Source organism: Oncorhynchus nerka, linkage group LG25 (assembly GCF_034236695.1).
Source record: "Oncorhynchus nerka isolate Pitt River linkage group LG25, Oner_Uvic_2.0, whole genome shotgun sequence".
NCBI lineage: Eukaryota > Metazoa > Chordata > Actinopteri > Salmoniformes > Salmonidae > Oncorhynchus > Oncorhynchus nerka.
Genome location: NC_088420.1, coordinates 35981460 through 36002385, shown reverse-complemented (window position 1 = coordinate 36002385; position 20926 = coordinate 35981460). Strand labels below are relative to the sequence as shown.

Sequence of the window (20926 nt, the reverse complement as noted above, 5' to 3'; positions counted from 1 at the left end):
GCTCCTAATCCTAATTATAACCCTAATTTTAACCTTAACCCTAAACCCCCAAGAAATAGCATTTGAACTTGTGGGGACTAACAAAATGTTCCCAGTTGGTCACATTTTTGTTAGTTTACTATATAGTTAAAAACATCCACAAACACACACACACACACACACAGGCACACACACATACACACATTTACCCACAGTGACACACACACATACGTGTTGGCAGAGACACAGGCAAATGTGCTAGAAGGCAGGTCAGGCACACACAAACAAAACAGATCTCTCCCACAGTTTTTCTACACATTCCTGGCTGCTCTGTGACCCTCCCTGCGACGTCTCACACAAAACACAGGGAACCATAAAGGTTCCAGAGCCAGAACTGATGGAGTCTTTCTACATCATTCACAAAGGGAGAGGTGCTTTTGTCTTCCAGTGCACAGTGAGAAACTCACACACACATTGACCTACACACATTCATCATAGAGAGAGAGAGAGAGAGAGAGAGAGAGAGAGAGAGAGAGAGAGAGAGAGAGAGAGAGAGAGAGAGATTATGTTTTCTGAATCTGCGTGTGCGTATATGTGTTTGTAGCCTACCGCAACGCAGAACCAGGGTTAAAGAGTCTCCATCTTGCTTTAATGAACTGTTTATATCACATTCCAGCAACATAGCTTACCTCTAACCCAGACCCCTAACCCCATCTCCTCCCACACTAACACCACCACGCCACCTCTACCCTGCAACTCACCATGTCTCCATTACTTTTACTGTCATTCTCACCATGTTTCTTGTTGTCACACAGTTGTCTGATATTTTTCTCCCCCTTTATCCCTCGTTCTCTGTCTTCCTCTCTTCATTTTCATCCATTACAGCAGGTCCAGTGCATCATGGGTTTCTCCGATTCAAACATTCACTTTCTCCCTCTCCTCCTTCCCTACCGCTTAACCTCTAACTTTCCTTATTTCCCCCTGTCCCTAACTCTTTTCCTGTCTTCCCTTTCTCCCCTCATATCCCCCACTCTCCTTTACTCTCCTTTCCCCTCCCTCCCTCCCTCCTCAACTGGAGAAGTTGGACAGGCTAGTTTCCGAAGTCTGGAACAGGCCAAAAATACCCAGAAACACAGAAACCTAACAGAAAAAGGATACACATCTTTCATTTCTCTTCACCTCTACAGTGCAACACTGAACCATGGTTCCCATATTCTGCTAACTGAAATCTGGGATTTTAACACACCATGTTGACACTGACGGTTTGAATGAGACAATGTCATTCTAGTGAGGATGCTCTTCATAATGTTACTATCATGGTGCCAACCTGGATGTTAAAGTTATTTTGACACAGACATCATTCAAACCAGTGGGGTAACTAAGACAGTATGACCCCACAGCATAGATCATGTTATTACAGACCTATAGTCACTCAGGTTCAACTATCCTATATGATAGCTCCTGTGTCTCTTTGAGGACAGCTATATGGTATAGCCACGGTCTAGTGACTTATCTGGGTAAGCAAGAAGAAAGTTTGACATACTATGGCTCCAACTGTCATGCCACCAGCCACCAGCCACCAGCATATGACAAGTCCGCAGATCAGTAGACACACAGACATGGACAAAATAGTCAATATTAATAAGCCTATGTGCATTTGATTCCAATGTATTTTCTGAGACCTATACCTTATGGGAGACTGAATAACTGTAAAGCTGATTAAGGCAGTAGTTCTGACGGTTTCTCCAACTGTAGCCTACAGTGAACACAGTGGCCAAATTTAGGTCATTCAGAATGAGATGCAGTTCAACGGCTGGAGTTTGAACCACAAGGCAGCATCTGTAGCCAAACCAAACAAAAGAGCTAGCTAGGAGAACTGTTTTAGAAACAAGCAAGAAAAGAGTGTGAGAGAGAGGGGGATGAGAGAGAGGGGGATGAGAGAGAGGGGGAGGATAGAGAGGGAGGAAGGGAGAGAGGGGGAGGATAGAGAGGGAGGAAGGGAGAGAGGGGGAGGATAGAGAGGGAGGAAGGGAGGGGGGGAGGATAGAGAGGGAGGAAGGGAGGATAGTGAGAAAGAGAGAGGGAGGAGGGGGAGGATAGAGAGGGGGGAAGGGAGAGAGAAAGAGAGTAGTGAGAGAGTTAAAACAGTAGCAGCATCCTCTCCTGAATTGAGGATATTATGAACATTTCTGATTGTATTAAGAGAGAGACAAACAAACAAAAACAAAAGCAAAGTTTTATCATGCTTTGTCGATTTCAAAAAAGCTTTTGACTCAATTTGGAATGAGGGCCTGCTGTATAAACGGATGGAAATCTGTGTTGGGGGGGACCTATGATATTATAAAATCAATGTACACAAACAATAAGTGTGTCTGATCATTTTTGTCTTTTTGTTTAATTTGCTTTGTAGATTGTTGTTGTTATTGTTTTGTGTGTGTGTTTTTTCACCTGCTTTGGCAATGTAAACACATGTTTCCCATGACAATAAAGCCCTTTGAATTGAATTGAGAGAGAGACCTTTCCCAGATGAATTTTTGCTCCTGGTGCGCAGATCAAGGTGTCTATTTGTAGGTCGTTCTTCGGCTGTTCCTAGTAGTCTACACACACACACACACACACACACACACACACACACACACACACACACACACACACACACACACACACACACACACACACACACACACACACACACACACACACACACACACACACAGTCGTCTACAATTTATTATGACTGAGAGCTGCAGAAAGAAAATTCCCCCTTTACTCTCTCCCCGCCCCCACAGCCAGCCCCCGTTATTATCATGTTTTCATACTAGCAGCGTTGATGACAGAACAGGCTAGGAGGAGAGGAAAAGAAAATAGCGTGGATTCATTGACTCGCACACAGTTTGGGATTATTTGATTCCGTCAGTCCCCTCTGTCTTTCGTCTTTGGTACAGTCTCCCTTCTGCATGTTCATTGCGTTGGTGTTTCTGCTGGGCGCCGGTGTCTCAAGGGAGAGGGGGGTGCTCGGGTGGTCTGAATAGCCGGGAAGAAGCGTCTGTTTCGGTGGGAGGATGAACCATTGAACGGTGCAGCGCTGCTGGTTGGAAGCGGGCCAGGGTCGCTGTGTGTGGGAGAGAGCTCGTTCAGAAGGAGATGGGATGTCTTGGCTCCGTTGTCAACCCGGATTAACGGAAAACGGGGATAGGGGATAGGGTTGCAACGCTTCTCCTGTGTGAGTCGCACCGGTCACTCACTATTACAAGGATGCTGATGGCGTTCTAGGCCGGGGAACAAGGATTTTACCAACTGGATTTATTGCAACGTTTATTGGGATTATTTCAGGCTCGATAAATCTAAAAGTCCGTGTGGAATTGTGTTTGAGCGACCCAGACATTCTCCAAAGGTAAATGTCGATCTTCCTCTTTCTACTGTTGGCCTATCGACCCATGTCAAAACGTCGGCCACTTTCATTATGCGACCGTGTGCATTGCATGTGTAACACGGTCCATTTGTAGTTTATCCCGAAATGCGGGTTTGTGTTTTGAATATATCGCTGGGTAGGCTACAATCGAAAAGCCTAGCTAAAATAGAAATAGCATGGTTAGCCAACTATCAGAAAACCAGCAATAATTTCTACCCTGTCTACCGATGTGACTTAGAGGCAGTTATCATCTGTAGCCTGCAGAGGATGCATTCAAACTTGCCTTGCAATGGGTCAAAAATGTCGGCGAGTGAATCATTCTGATTATGTAGAGAGCTCGGCTGCAGCTTGTTTAGGATTCAAACTCACAATCATGCCTCCGTCTCTGAACTAGCATCGTGTCTGTTTCCACCATGTGAATAGGGAATATTTTGTGATGTGTTATTACGGTGTTCTTGTGCGTGTGGACGGACATAGCCTGGCTGCGTACCAAATTGAATAGATTGTTTCCAGTTTAGGGTCACACTGATACAATGTTTCAAGAACTGTGCTTCAACTCGTGCTTTATCCTAATAGGGATACAATGTAAGATTTCAAACCTGTCAGCTACATTCACAGATGGTAGATAGTTTTTGTCATGACTGAACAGCCCATGCCTATGTAGACTGGAGAGTAAATGACTTCAGTGTTATGGAAATATCCGGTTTTAAGTGTTGGTCTTGTGTTCCTAGTAGATTTGATGTGACTGCTGTCTCATGATGTTTCAGTGTTTAATGGAAGGTGATCTGGTGAGATTGATTTGGTCATTTATCAGACACTCTTTTCCAGAGCGATTTACAGTAAGTAGTAAGTACATACATCTTCGTACTAGAAATCTATTTTTGGTAACATTCACACCCATTCAGTGTAGCAAGTGTCAAAACTTTGTCACATGTTGTAGCCTTCAATTCTTAGTGATCTTTTACTTTATTTTTGTATTTAAAAAAATATATATAATTGAATATTGTGTAGATTTAGTGACCTTGTCCTCCTTGGATTGGGTTACCTAAACAGCAGAGCCAGTGATTTGTAACTGTGCCTGTTATTGTGGTGTTCTTCTCCCTTAGTGCCTCAAGCAAAGCCTCCTCATTCTCTGGTGTACTTTAGTATAACAGAGAGAGATGCTGCCTGTATGTAGATAAGACAGTCGGTGTGTGGTGTATGTGTGTGTGCTACAGCCTTATCTGTGTCTGCATTTCAGGTCTAGGGGGTCAGTGGATTTCTGGCCAGTGATCTCTATCATAAATAAGCCTGTAGTGCTGCATAGTGCACATGTCACAGCAAGCTAAATGAGTGCAACACATAACAAAAGCCACAGACCACGGTTTGAGACACTGTATTAAAGTGGTACAGTAGCAGTTGAACGTTTGGACACACCTACTCATTCAAGGGTTTTTCTTTATTTTTACTATTTTATACATTGTAGAATAATAGTGAAGACATCAAAACGATGATGTAACACATATGGAATCGTGTAGTAACCAAAAAAGTGTTAAACAAATCTATATACAGCTTTGCACATTCTTGGCATTCTCTCAACCAGCTTCATTAGGTAGTCACCGGGAATGCATTTCAGTTAACAGGTGTGCCTTGTTAAAAGTACATTTGTGGAATTTCTTTCCTTCTTAATGCGTTTGAGCCATTTAATTGTGTTGTGACGAGGTAGGAGTGGTATACAGAAGATAGCCCTATTTGGTAAAATACGAAGTCCATATTATGGCAAGAACAGCTCAAATAAGCAAAGAGAAACGACAGTCCATCATTACTTTAAGAAATGAAGGTCAGTCAATGCGGCAAATATCAAGAACTTTGAAAGTTTCTTCACGTGCAGTCGCAAAAACCATGACGCACTATGATGACACTGTCTCTCTTGAGGACGGCCACAGGAAAGGAAGATCCAGAGTTACCTTGAATGAGTAGGTGTGTCCAAACTTTTGACTGGTACTGTATTTCTAACAGAGGTCATTCCAACTAATAGTAAGGTTGTTCTACTACTAGGCGAGTGAAGAATAGCAGTAGAAGAGGTGGAGGTTGTTTGAGTGCAGGTGCAGCCACTTTAAACCTTAAACCACAGAGAGGTAGGGACAACTAAGCCCATCAAAGGAAGCTGTACTAAAGGCACACACACACACAGGCAGCAGCCTCAGGGCAGAGCTCAGCTCACACAGGGGTAGGTGTTGAAACAATCTTGAACTATTGCTCTCTTTTTCTCTCGATTCGATTCAAAAGGCTTTATTGGCAGGGGAAACAATTAAATTCAAAGGGCTTTATTGGCATGGGAAACAATTCAATTCCAGGGGCTTTATTGGCGTGGGAAACAATTCAATTCAAAGGGCTTTATTGGCACTGGAAACAGTTCAATGCAAAGGGCTTTATTGGCACTGGAAACAGTTCAATGCAAAATACTTTATTGGCACTGGAAACAGTTCAATGCAAAGGGCTTTATTGGCACTGGAAACAGTTCAATTCAAAGGGCTTTATTGGCATGGGAAACAATTCAATTCAAAGGGCTTTATTGGCATGGGGAACAATTCAATTCAATGGGCTTATTGGCATGGGAAACAATTCAATTCAAAGGGCTTTATTGGCATGGGAAACAATTCAATTCAAAGGGCTTTATTGGCATGGGGAACAATTCAATTCAAAGGGCTTTATTGGCAAGGGAAACATACAGTTGAATTCGGAAGTTTACATACACCTTAGCCAAATACATTTAAACAATTCCTGACATTTAATCCTAGTAAGAATTCCCTGTCTTAGGTCAGTTAGGATTGCCACTTTATTTTAAGAATGGTAAGTAGAATAGTAAAGATAATGATTTATTTCAGATTTGATTTATTTCATCACATTCCCAGTGGGTCAGAAGTTTACATACACTCAGTTAGTATTTGGTAGCATTGCCTTTAAATTGTTTAACTTGGGTCAAACGTGGCCAAGACTATGGCCAAGACCAATTTGGCCAAGACCAAACGTTTCGGGTAACCTTCCACAAGCTTCCCACAATAAGTTGGGTGAATTTTGGCCCATTCCTCCTCAGAGCTGGTGTAACTGAGTCATGTTTGTAGGCCTCCTTGCTCGCACACACTTGTTCAGTTTTTCTATAGGGTTGAGGTCAGGGCTTTGTGATGGCAGCTCCAAAACCTTGACTTTGTTGTACTTGACTTTGTTGACCCCCATAACATGATGCTGCCACCCCCGTGCTTCACGGTTGGGATGGTGTTCTTCGGCTTGCAAGCCTCCCCCTTTTTCCTCCAAACATAACGATGGTCATTATGGCCAAACAGTTCTATTTTTTTTTCATCAGACCAGAGGACATTTCTCCAAAAAGTATGATCTTTGACCCGAGTGCAGTTTCAAAACGTAGTCTGGCTTTTTATGGTGATTTTGGAGCAGTGGCTTCTTCCTTGCTGAGCGGCCTTTCAGGTTATGTCGATATAGGACTTGTTTTACTGTGGATATAGCTTCTTTTGTACCTGTTTCTTCCAGCATTTTCACAAGGTCCTTTGCTGTTGTTCTGGGATTGATTTGCACTTTTCGCACCAAAGTACGTTCATCTCTAAGAGACAGAATGAGTCTCCTTCCTGAGCGGTATGACGGCTGTGTGGTTCCATGGTGTTTGTACTTGCGTACTATTGTTTGTACAGATGAATGTGGTACCTTCAGGCGTTTGGAAATTGCTCCCAAGGATGAACCAGACTTGTGGAGGTCTACAATGGTTTTCCTGAGGTCTTAGCTGATTTCTTTTGATTTTCCCATGATATCAAGCAAAGAGGCACTGAGTTTGAAGGTAGGCCTTGAAATACAGTGGGGCAAAAAAAGTATTTAGTCAGCCACCAATTGTGCAAGTTCTCCCACTTAAAAAGATGAGAGAGGCCTGTAATTTCCATCATAGGTACACTTCAACTATGACAGACAAAAAAAAAAAGAATCCAGAAAATCACATTGTAGGATTTTTAATTAATTAATTTGCAAATTATGGTGGAAAATAAGTATTTGGTCACCTACAAACAAGCAAGATTTCTGGCTCTCACAGACCTGTAACTTCTTCTTTAAGAGGCTCCTCTGTCCTCCACTCGTTACCTGTATTAATGACACCTGTTTGAACTTGTTATCAGTATAAAAGACACCTGTCCACAACCTCAAACAGTCACACTCCAAACTCCACTATGGCCAAGACCAAAGAGCTGTCAAAGGACACCAGAAACAAAATTGTAGACCTGCACCAGGCTGGGAAGACTGAATCTGCAATAGGTAAGCAGCTTGGTTTGAAGAAATCAACTGTGGGAGCAATTATTAGGAAATGGAAGACATACAAGACCACTGATAATCTCCCTCGATCTGGGGCTCCACGCAAGATCTCACACCGTGGGGTCAAAATGATCACAAGAACGGTGAGCAAAAATCCCAGAACCACACGGGGGGACCTAGTGAATGACCTGCAGAGAGCTGGGACCAAAGTAACAAAGCCTACCATCAGTAACACACCACGCCGCCAGGGACTCAAATCCTGCAGTGCCATACATGTCCCCCTGCTTAAGCCAGTACATGTCCAGGCCCATCTGAGGTTTGCTAGAGAGCATTTGGATGATCCAGAAGAAGATTGGGAGAATGTCATATGATCAGATGAAACCAAAATATAACTTTTTGGTAAAAACTCAATTCGTCGTGTTTGGAGGACAAAGAATGCTGAGTTGCATCCAAAGAACACCATACCTACTGTGAAGCATGGGGGTGGAAACATCATGCTTTGGGGCTGTTTTTCTGCAAAGGGACCAGGACGACTGATCTGTGTAAAGGAAAGAATGAATGGGGCCATGTATCGTGAGATTTTGAGTGAAAACCTCCTTCCATCAGCAAGGGCATTGAAGATGAAACGTGGCTGGGTGTTTCAGCATGACAATGATCCCAAACACACCACCCGGGCAACGAAGGAGTGGCTTCGTAAGAAGCATTTCAAGGTCCTGGAGTGGCCTAGCCAGTCTCCAGATCTCAACCCCATATAAAATCTTTGGAGGGAGTTGAAAGTCTGTGTTGCCCAGCAACAGCCCCAAAACATCACTGCTCTAGAGGAGATCTGCATGGAGGAATGGGCCAAAATACCAGCAACAGTGTGTGAAAACCTTGTGAAGACTTAAAGAAAACGTTTGACCTCTGTCATTGCCAACAAAGGGTATATAGCAAAGTATTGAGAAACTTTTGTTACTGACAAAAAGTAGATGTCCTAACCGACTTGCCAAAACTATAGTTAACAAGACATTTGTGGAGTGGTTGAAAAACAAGTTTGAATGACTCCCAACATAAGTGTATGTAAACTTCCGACTTCAACTGTATGTTTACATTGCCAAAGCAAGTGAAATAGATAAACAATAGTGAAATAAACAATCAAAATTAGCATATGTTTACATTGCCATAGCAAATGGAATAGACAATAAACAGAAGGGAAATAAATAACAGAATAATTAGTGAACATTACACTCACAAAAGATTTAAAGGAATGTAGACATTTCTCTCTCTCTCTCTCTCTCTCTCTCTCTCTCTCTCTCTCTCTCTCTCTCTCTCTCTTGCTCTCTTTCTCTCTCTCTTGCTCTCTTTCTCTCTCTCTTTCTCTCTCTCTCTCTCTCTTGCTTTCTTTCTCTCTCTCTTTCTCTCTCTCTCTCTCTCTCTCTCTCTCTCTCTCTCTCTCTCTTGCTCTCTCTCTCTCTCTCTCTCTCTCTCTCTTGCTCTCTTTCTCTCTTTCTCTCTCTCTCTCGCTCTCTTTCTCTCTCTCTTTCTCTCTCTCTCTCTTGCTCTCTCTCTCTTGCTCTCTCTCTGTCTGTCACGTTCTCTATTTCTGTCCTCAGCCCGCTGCCAAATCTCACATCCATCTTCTCACCCTGCTGCTATAGTGGACCACATGGTGAGGTTTACCCACTACCCACACAAAGTCACAGGAACCTGTGGTGATCCTAAGTTAAGAGGTGTACCAGCAGAGCTATGCCAGGGGGGTGACTCAGGGTGTTTGTCAAGATGAGATGGCTGACTGTCCACCTGCTTTCTGCCCTCTCTCTCGCTCTCTTAATTCAAAGGGCTTTACTGGCATGGGAAACATATGTTTACATTGCCCAAGCAAGTGAAATAGATCATAAACAAACACAAAGTAAACATTACACTCACAAATGTTCCAAAGGAATAGAGACATTTCAAATGGCATATTATGGCTATATACAGTGTTGTAATGATGTGCGTCTCTCTCTCGCTCTGGGTGAAATAGGGTTCACACAGCTAAAAGAATCCATAAGCCTGCTACCTATCGAAAAACCAAAGATTTCACATGGCAATCCCATGATACCTCCCAGTGTGTGTGTTTCAACTTTTATTTGTCACATGCACAAGTAGAGTGAAATGCTGTGTGTGTGTTAGCCCCACCCTGACCCTGGCCAGGACTGTTTCCATGGTTATGTTATATGTTTATGTCTCAGTCTGTCGCTCTGTTACTGTGTCTGAAGGGGGTGCTGGAGGTGTGTGTGTTTTTGAGATGGGTAGCGATATACATTAGTGTGTGTGTGTGTTTTAGAGATGGTTAGCAATAGACGTTAGTGTGTGGGTGTGTTTTAGAGATGGTTAGCAATAGACGTTAGTGTGTGTGTGTGTTTAGAGATGCGTAGCGATAGACATGAGTGTGTGTGTGTGTTTTAGAGATGGTTAGCAATAGACGTTAGTGTGTGTGTGTGTGTTTAGAGATGCGTAGCGATAGACATTAGTGTGTGTGTGTGTGTGTTTAGAGATGGGTAGCGATAGACATTAGTGTGTGTGTGTGTGTGTGTGTGTGTGTGTGTGTGTGTGTGTGTGTGTGTGTGTGTGTGTGTGTGTGTGTGTGTGTGTTTAGAGATGTGTAGCGATAGACATTAGTGTGTGTGTGTGTGTGTGTGTGTGTGTGTGTGTGTGTGTGTGTTTAGAGGTGGGTAGCGATAGACATTAGTGTGTGTGTGTGTGTGTGTGTGTGTGTGTGTGTGTGTGTGTGTGTGTGTGTGTGTGTTTAGAGGTGGGTAGCGATAGACATTAGTGTGTGTGTGTGTGTGTGTGTGTGTGTTTTAGCGATTGGTGTGTGTGTCTGACATGACATGTTTCAGTCTCAAGTCTTTATGTCACATGCACAGTGAAAGTACAGTGAAATACTCAAAACCCAACAATGGAATTCAATAACAATATATAACTAGAAAAGAACAGAGAAATAAGAAAAGGAAAAATGAAATACACAATAAAGTAAGTAGGCATAATATATACAGGAAATATTTCAAAAGTAAAATGCAATACCACATTTACACGTACAGGAATACTGTAGTGATGGGAGGTAGATATGTATAGGGGTAAGATGACAGGAATACTGTAGTGATGGAGGTAGATATGTATAGGGGTAAGGTGACAGGGATACTGGAGTGATGGAGGTAGATATGTATAGGGGTAAGGTGACAGGGATACTGGAGTGATAGAGGTAGATATGTATAGGGGTAAGGTGACAGGGATACTAGAGTGATGGAGGTAGATATGTATAGGGGTAAGATGACAGGAATACTGTAGTGATGGAGGTAGATATGTATAGGGGTAAGGTGACAGGGATACTGTAGTGATGGAGGTAGATATGTATAGGGGTAAGGTGACAGGGATACTGGAGTGATAGAGGTAGATATGTATAGGGGTAAGGTGACAGGGATACTGTAGTGATGGAGGTAGATATGTATAGGGGTAAGGTGACAGGGATACTGTAGTGATGGAGGTAGATATGTATAGGGGTAAGGTGACAGGGATACTGGAGTGATAGAGGTAGATATGTATAGGGGTAAGGTGACAGGGATACTGGAGTGATGGAGGTAGATATGTATAGGGGTAAGGTGACAGGAATACTGTAGTGATGGAAGTAGATATGTATAGGGGTAAGGTGACAGGGATACTGGAGTGATGGAGGTAGATATGTATAGGGGTAAGGTGACAGGGATACTGGAGTGATGGAGGTAGATATGTATAGGGGTAAGGTGACAGGAATACTAGAGTGATGGAGGTAGATATTATGTGTGAGTGAGCAAAGGATGGCGTGTGTGTGTGTGTTAGAGTGACAGTGTGTGTGGGTACGCAGGGCCCTGTGAGTGTGTGTTGGAGTGACCGTGTGTGTGAGTACGCAGGGCCCTGTGAGTGTGTGTTGGAGTGACAGTGTGTGTGGGTACGCAGGGCCCTGTGAGTGTGTGTTGGAGTGACCGTGTGTGTGAGTACGCAGGGCCCTGTGAGTGTGCAGGGCCCTGTGAGTGTGTGTTGGAGTGGTAGTGAGTGTGAGTACGCAGGGCCCTGTGAGTGTGCAGGGCCCTGTGAGTGTGTGTTGGAGTGACAGTGTGTGTGAGTACGCAGGGCCCTGTGAGTGTGTGTTGGAGTGACAGTGTGTGTGGGTACGCAGGGCCCTGTGAGTGTGTGTTGGAGTGACAGTGTGTGTGTGTACGCAGGGCCCTGTGAGTGTGCAGGGCCCTGTGAGTGTGTGTTGGAGTGACAGTGTGTGTGAGTGTGTGTTGGAGTAACAGTGTGTGTGTGTGTGCAGGGCACTGTAAGTGTGTGTTGGAGTGACAGTGATTGAGAGTGTGTGTTGGAGTGACAGTGTGTGTGAGTGTGTGTTGGAGTGACAGTGTGTGTGAGTGTGTGTTGGAGTGACAGTGTGTGTGAGTGTGTGTTGGAGTGACAGTGTGTGTGAGTGTGTGTTGGAGTGACAGTGTGTGTTGGAGTGACAGTGTGTGTGAGTGTGTGTTGGAGTCACAGTGTGTGTGAGTGTGTGTTGGAGTGACAGTGTGTGTGAGTGTGTGTTGGAGTGACAGTGTGTGTGAGTGTGTGTTGGAGTGACAGTGTGTGTGAGTGTGTGTTGGAGTGACAGTGTGTGTTGGAGTGACAGTGTGTGTGAGTGACAGTGTGTGTTGGAGTGACAGTGTGTGTGAGTGTGTGTTGGAGTGACAGTGTGTGTGAGTGTGTGTTGGAGTGATAGTGTGTGTGAGTGTGTGTTGGAGTGACAGTGTGTGTGAGTGTGTGTTGGAGTGACAGTGTGTGTGAGTGTGTGTTGGAGTGACAGTGTGTGTGAGTGTGTGTTGGAGTTACAGTGTGTGTGAGTGTGTGTTGGAATGACAGTGTGTGTGAGTGTGTGTTGGAGTGACAGTGTGTGTGAGTGTGTGTTGGAGTTACAGTGTGTGTGAGTGTGTGTTGAAGTGACAGTGTGTGTGAGTGTGTGTTGGAATGACAGTGTGTGTGAGTGTGTGTTGAAGTGACAGTGTGTGTGAGTGTGTGTTGGAGTGACAGTGTGTGTGAGTGTGTGTTGGAGTGACAGTGTGTGTGAGTGTGCATAGAGACGATGCAAAGATTGAAATTAAAGGTCAATAAAGGTTAACTCAGATGGTCTGTGTAGATGGTCTGTGTAGATGGTCCGTGTAGATGGTCCGTGTAGATGGTCCGTGTAGATGGTCCGTGTAGATGGTCCGTGTAGATGGTCCGTGTAGATGGTCCGTGTAGATGGTCCGTATAGATGGTCCGTGTAGATGGTCCGTGTAGATGGTCCGTGTAGATGGTCTGTGTAGATGGTCCGTGTAGATGGTCCGTATAGATGGTCCGTGTAGATGGTCCGTGTAGATGGTCCGTGTAGATGGTCCGTGTAGATGGTCCGTGTAGATGGTCCGTATAGATGGTCCGTGTAGATGGTCCGTGTAGATGGTCCGTGTAGATGGTCCGTGTAGATGGTCTGTGTAGATGGTCCGTGTAGATGGTCCGTGTAGATGGTCCGTGTAGATGGTCCGTGTAGATGGTCCGTGTAGATGGTCAGTGTAGATGGTTCTTTTCACACCGCCTGATATAGAGGTCCTGGATGGCAGGGAGCTCGTTCCCAGTGATGTACTGGTCTGTCTGCACAACCTTCTGTAGCGCCATGCGATCGAGACCAAGCAGTGATGCAGCCAGTCAACACACACTCACACACACTGTCACTCCAACACACACTCACACACACTGTCACTTCAACACACACTCACACACACTGTCATTCCAACACACACTCACACACACTGTCACTTCAACACACACTCACACACACTGTCATTCCAACACACACTCACACACACTGTAACTCCAACACACACTCACACACACTGTCACTTCAACACACACTCACACACACTGTCATTCCAACACACACTCACACACACTGTCACTTCAACACACACTCACACACACTGTAACTCCAACACACACTCACACACACTGTCACTCCAACACACACTCACACACACTGTCATTCCAACACACACTCACACACACTGTAACTCCAACACACACTCACACACACTGTCACTCCAACACACACTCACACACACTGTCACTCCAACACACACTCACACACACTGTCACTCCAACACACACTCACACACACTATCACTCCAACACACACTCACACACACTGTCACTCCAACACACACTCACACACACTGTCACTCCAACACACACTGTCACTCACACACACTGTCACTCCAACACACACTGTCACTCCAACACACACTCACACACACTGTCACTCCAACACACACACATGCTCCCAATGGTACAGTTGTAGAACCTTTGGAGGATTTGAGGGTCAATGCATAACTTGTTCAACCTCCTTTAAGTATTTAATGATTTGGACACAGAGGAAGTTGAAGCTGCTCCACTGCCACCCCGTCAAAATGGATGGGTGTGTGTTGGCCCCCCTGTTTCCTGTGGTTCACGATCAGCTCCTTGGTCTTACTAACGTTGAGGGAGAGGTTGTTACTGCGGCACCACACTGCCAGGTCACTGACCTCCTCCCTGTAGGCTGACTCATGTTTTGGAGATAGAAGGACAGGACGCACATTAAAAACACATTAGGTTGCATCACCCCTTGGGGTTCTGGAAGTTTTCTCTTTCCAAGTCTCTCCCCTCCTCCTTTCCCCTTTCCTCCTCCACTCCCTTCCCCCTCCATTCCTCCAGATGTGAGGATGTGGGTGGGGCCTGGTGTGTTTGTGTTCCTCAGGATCTTCTCTTCCTGTTACACTGCAAACACAGTCCACATGTACTCAACACACACACACACACACACATACATGCACACACACACACCAGACACACCACACACACACACACACACCACACACATATACACACACACACACCACACATTAGGAACACGAATGATAATACAGTGGACATAGAGGGAAAGAGAAGGAAAGCTCTGTCTGTCTAATGGTCTGATTGTCTCAAGCTGTTGGTGGACTTCCCCCTTTAGGAGAGGAATGTCAGATATGTCCAGCAGGAAGACACACACAGACACACACACACACACACACACACACACACACACACAGAAATTGAATCTTTTGGGCTATTGTGCATTTTCAGCTCTGCTAACCTTGTTAAGTCTAAGATGAGTTTAAACATTCTACAGCACTGTGTGTGTGTGTGTGTGTGTGTGTGTGTGTGTGTGTGTGTGTGTGTGTGTGTGTGTGTGTGTGTATGTGTGTGTGTGTGTGTGTCTGTGTATGTGTGTCTGTGTGTGTGTGTGTGTGTATGTGTGTCTGTGTCTGTGTGTATGTGTGTCTGTGTCTGTGTGTATGTGTGTCTGTGTATGTGTGTATGTGTGTCTGTGTGTGTGTGTGTATGTGTGTCTGTGTCTGTGTGTATGTGTGTATGTGTCTGTGTGTATGTGTGTCTGTGTGTATGTGTGTCTGTGTGTATGTGTGTATGTGTGTCTGTGTGTGTGTGTATGTGTGTCTCTGTATGTGTGTCTGTGTGTCTGTGTGTATGTGTGTCTGTGTGTATGTGTGTCTGTGTCTGTGTGTATGTGTGTCTGTGTCTGTGTGTATGTGTGTATGTGTGTCTGTGTGTGTGTGTATGTGTGTCTGTGTGTGTGTGTATGTGTGTCTCTGTATGTGTGTCTGTGTGTCTGTGTGTATGTGTGTCTGTGTCTGTGTGTGTCTGTGTCTGTGTGTATGTGTGTCTGTGTCTGTGTGTATGTGTGTATGTGTGTCTGTGTGTGTGTGTATGTGTGTCTCTGTATGTGTGTATGTGTGTCTGTGTGTGTGTGCTCCATTGCTGAGAGGAGGACTGAAGACCACATGACCTTGTTCACATGTTCAGTTGTGATTTGTCCATTTTTGGTTGTTGGTGCATTATTACTGTTGAATCCATGATGCAACGCTACTGATAAGAGGTTGGAGGTTGGATGGTGATAAGAGGTTGGAGGTTGGATACTGATAAGAGGTTGGAGGTTGGATGGTGATAAGAGGTTGGAGGTTGGATAGTGATAAGAGGTTGGAGGTTGGATACTGATAAGAGGTTGGAGGTTGGATAGTGATAAGAGGTTGGAGGTTGGATAGTGATAAGAGGTTGGAGGTTGGATACTGATAAGAGGTTGGAGGTTGGATGGTGATAAGAGGTTGGAGGTTGGATAGTGATAAGAGGTTGGAGGTTGGATACTGATAAGAGGTTGGAGGTTGGATAGTGATAAGAGGTTGGAGGTTGGATACTGATAAGAGGTTGGAGGTTGGATAGTGATAAGAGGTTGGAGGTTGGATAGTGATAAGAGGTTGGAGGTTGGATAGTGATAAGAGGTTGGAGGTTGGATAGTGATAAGAGGTTGGAGGTTGGATACTGATAAGAGGTTGGAGATAAGAGGTTGGAGGTTGATAGTGATAAGAGGTTGGAGGTTGGATACTGATAAGAGGTTGGAGGTTGGATACTGATAAGAGGTTGGAGGTTGGATAGTGATAAGAGGTTGGAGGTTGGATAGTGATAAGAGGTTGGAGGTTGGATAGTGATAAGAGGTTGGAGGTTGGATAGTGATAAGAGGTTGGAGGTTGGATAGTGATAAGAGGTTGGAGGTTGGATACTGATAAGAGGTTGGAGGTTGGATACTGATAAGAGATTGGAGGTTGGATACTGATAAGAGGTTGGAGGTTGGATAGTGATAAGAGGTTGGAGGTTGGATAGTGATAAGAGGTTGGAGGTTGGATAGTGATAAGAGGTTGGAGGTTGGATACTGATAAGAGGTTGGAGGTTGGATAGTGATAAGAGGTTGGAGGTTGGATAGTGATAAGAGGTTGGAGGTTGGATACTGATAAGAGGTTGGAGGTTGGATAGTGATAAGAGGTTGGACTGACAAACACAAGGTCGTAGGTTCAAGGCCCACATGATCTGCCCACTGAATTGATTGCAATATGAATCCCTTTCCTCTCTCTCTCCTTCTTTTTCTCAGATGACAGAGGGGAGGCGATGTCAGGTCCATCTCCTGGACGACAGGAAGCTGGAGCTCCTCGTACAGGTACACACACACACACACTTAAGGTTGGGGGGAGGGATAAGGAGACTGTGTGTGTGTGTGTGTGTGTGTGTGTGTGTGTGTGTGTGTGTGTGTGTGTGTGTGTGTGTGTGTGTGTGTGTGTGTGTGTGTGTGTGTGTGTGTGTGTGTGTGTGTGTGTGTGTGTGTGTGTGTGTGTGTGTGTGTGTGTGTGTGTGTGTGTGTGAGCGCTAACCTCAGGAGCTCAATTACTGCTGACTGGACGACACTGCTCCGTCTTCTGCTCACCTGATCCTTCCACACACACCCTCTCTCGTTAAGGAGTCCTGTCAGTCGGTCCGTCAGACGTGCAGCTCTGTCTGGCTGGCCTAATAATATCCTAAACTGTGGGTCGCCCCTATTTGTCTTTTAATTCCCCCACCTCCCCCTCCTTCTGCCCTCGCTTGTCCCTACTCTCTCTGTAATGAAGAATGCTTCTGACTAACAATTTTTCTTCATAGCAGTCTCATCACAACAATGGAGCACCCTTCCCCCTCCCCTGTCCCAGTGTCCTCCTAACCCTCTTCAGTAACATTGACAGTCTTGTCTGTTCATCAGGAAATCTTACTGCTGCTGCAGAGCATACAGAAATAAAGATACATGAGTAGAAGATAGTTCTGGATGGACAGAAGGAGATAGAGGTAGAGTCGAGGACAGAGTACGTTGAGGCGAGTAGAAAGTAGAACAGAGAGAGGGAGAGTGGTGGAAATGAGATGTGTGTGTGTGTGTGTGTGTGTGTGTCTGAACAGAGAGAGAGAGAGTGGTGGAAATGAGATGTGTGTGTGTGTGTGTGTGTGTCTGAACAGAGAGAGAGAGAGTGGTGGAAATGAGATGTGTGTGTGTGTGTGTGTGTGTGTGTCTGAACAGAGAGAGAGAGAGTGGTGGAAATGAGATGTGTGTGTGTGTGTGTGTGTGTGTGTGTGTGTGTGTGTGTGTGTGTGTGTGTGTGTGTGTGTGTGTGTGTGTGTGTGTGTGTGTGTGTGTGTGTGTGTGTGTGTGTGTCTGAACAGAGAGAGAGAGAGTGGTGGAAATGAGATGACAGCGCTGCATGCAGTGTGATCTGATTACAATGGCAGAACTGATCCACCTCTCTCTCAGTCCATCTCTAATAGACCTTCATTGTATAAGGGAGGATTTCTCTTTCGCTCATCCACTTCCTTGCTTCACTCTCCCTATCCTCACCTCACTATCTTCTCTCCTCCTCTCTACCTCTTTCACTAAGCCTCATATTTCTCCACATAGCTCAATCACATCCTCCCTTCATCTTCTATTTCTTCCTTCCTCTCATCCCTTCATTCCCTCAGCCAGGAGGAGTGGAAACAGAGCAAGAAAGAGCGAGATTCAAACTGAAGGGAGAAGAGAGGAAATAGGAGACACACACAAAGAGAAGGAACAGATACAGATTGTTCTCTGTTTATAATTATTTCAGCAAATCAGGTCCCTCTCTCTTTCCCCCCCTCTCTCTCGGATGTTCAGTATGCCGTTGAGGGGTTAATGGGACCCTAGAGAATTCCCATGTTATTCCTGGTTTTCCTGTGAGCTGGATAGTGGTGAGGCTCTCCCCCTTTTAGGGGAGGGAAAGATTTTTGGCAATGATCCCATAGGGCCCCAAAACCATCAGGCAGCTCCTATATATATCTCTACCTGTGAACCACCACTGACAGGGCAGGTCTACCCTTACCTCTCACACAGCCTTCCAGGGTGGAGGATGGTAAAGATTCTAAATCATTTTGAAGTTCATACTTGTCAGTTATTAAGATAAGTTATGACATTCTTCCTGTCTCAGCCCCAGTTAGGGCTCCAGTCCTCACTCTCCCCCTCTGTCTCAGCCCCAGTTAGGGCTCCAGTCCTCACTCTCATTTACATACATTTACATTTAAGTCATTTAGCAGACGCTCTTATCCAGAGCGACTTACAAATTGGTGCATTCACCTTATGACATCCAGTGGAGCAGCCACTTTACAATAGTGCATCTAAATCTTTTAAGGGGGGGGGTGAGAAGGATTACTTTATCCTATCCTAGGTATTCCTGAAAGAGGTGGGGTTTCAGGTGTCTCCGGAAGGTGGTGATTGACTCCGCTGTCCTGGCGTCGTGAGGGAGTTTGTTCCACCATTGGGGGGCCAGAGCAGCGAACAGTTTTGACTGGGCTGAGCGGGAACTGTACTTCCTCAGTGGTAGGGAGGCGAGCAGGCCAGAGGTGGATGAACGCAGTGCCCTTGTTTGGGTGTAGGGCCTGATCAGAGCCTGGAGGTACTGAGGTGCCGTTCCCCTCACAGCTCCGTAGGCAAGCACCATGGTCTTGTAGCGGATGCGAGCTTCAACTGGAAGCCAGTGGAGAGAGCGGAGGAGCGGGGTGACGTGAGAGAACTTGGGAAGGTTGAACACCAGACGGGCTGCGGCGTTCTGGATGAGTTGTAGGGGTTTAATGGCACAGGCAGGGAGCCCAGCCAACAGCGAGTTGCAGTAATCCAGACGGGAGATGACAAGTGCCTGGATTAGGACCTGCGCCGCTTCCTGTGTGAGGCAGAGTCGTACTCTGCGGATGTTGTAGAGCGTGAACCTACAGGAACGGGCCACCGCCTTGATGTTAGTTGAGAACGACAGGGTGTTGTCCAGGATCACGCCAAGGTTCTTAGCGCTCTGGGAGGAGGACACAGTGGAGTTGTCAACCGTGATGGCAAGATCATGGAACGGGCAGTCCTTCCCCGGGAGGAAGAGCAGCTCCGTCTTGCAGAGGTTCAGCTTGAGGTGGTGATCCGTCATCCACACTGATATGTCTGCCAGACATGCAGAGATGCGATTCGCCACCTGGTCATCAGAAGGGGGAAAGGAGAAGATTAATTGTGTGTCGTCTGCATAGCAGTGATAGGAGAGACCATGTGAGGTTATGACAGAGCCAAGTGACTTGGTGTATAGCGAGAATAGGAGAGGGCCTAGAACAGAGCCCTGGGGGACACCAGTGGTGAGAGCACGTGGTGAGGAGACGGATTCTCGCCACGCCACCTGGTAGGAGCGACCTGTCAGGTAGGACGCAATCCAAGCGTGGGCCGCGCCGGAGATGCCCAACTCGGAGAGGGTGGAGAAGAGGATCTGATGGTTCACAGTATCGAAGGCAGCCGATAGGTCTAGAAGGATGAGAGCAGAGGAGAGAGAGTTAGCTTTATCAGTGCGGAGCGCCTCCGTGATACAGAGAAGAGCAGTCTCAGTTGAATGACTAGTCTTGAAACCTGACTGATTTGGATCAAGAAGGTCATTCTGAGAGAGATAGCGGGAGAGCTGGCCAAGGACGGCACGTTCAAGAGTTTTGGAGAGAAAAGAAAGAAGGGATACTGGTCTGTAGTTGTTGACATCGGAGGGATCGAGTGTAGCTTTTTTCAGAAGGGGTGCAACTCTCGCTCTCTTGAAGACGGAAGGGACGTAGCCAGCGGTCAGGGATGAGTTGATGAGCGAGGTGGGTAAGGGAGAAGGTCTCCGGAAATGGTCTGGAGAAGAGAGGAGGGGATAGGGTCAAGCGGGCAGGTTGTTGGGCGGCCGGCCGTCACAAGACGCGAGATTTCATCTGGAGAGAGAGGGGAGAAAGAGGTCAGAGCACAGGGTAGGGCAGTGTGAGCAGAACCAGCGGTGTCGTTTGACTTAGCAAACGAGGATCGGATGTCGTCGACCTTCTTTTCAAAATGGTTGACGAAGTCATCTGCAGAGAGGGAGGAGGGGGGGGGAGGAGGATTCAGGAGGGAGGAGAAGGTGGCAAAGAGCTTCCTAGGGTTAGAGGCAGATGCGTGGAATTTAGAGTGGTAGAAAGTGGCTTTAGCAGCAGCGACAGAAGAGGAAAATGTAGAGAGGAGGGAGTGAAAGGATGCCAGGTCCGCAGGGAGGCGAGTTTTCCTCCATTTCCGCTCGGCTGCCCGGAGCCCACTAGGCCTACTGACCACTAGACCTACTGACTACAGCAACACCACTAGGTCTACTGACTACAGCAACACCACTAGGCCTACTGACTACAGCAACACCACTAGGCCTACTGACTACAGCAACACCACTAGACCTACTGACTACTGCAACACCACTAGACCTACTGACTACAGCAACACCACTAGACCTACTGACTACAGCAACACCACTAGGCCTACTGACTACAGCAACACCACTAGGCCTACTG

At 45.9% G+C, this 20926-nt stretch overlaps 1 protein-coding gene across 1 annotated transcript in view; it reads left to right on the top strand.

Moving 5' to 3' along the window:
- The window catches only part of LOC115109451 (FERM domain-containing protein 4A-like), a 177598-nt gene that overhangs the window by 43217 nt on the left and 113455 nt on the right, over positions 1-20926 (top strand). The window contains 1 exon segment of the mRNA XM_065009760.1: positions 16689-16754. Within this exon segment, the coding sequence (XP_064865832.1) occupies positions 16689-16754 (66 nt within the window).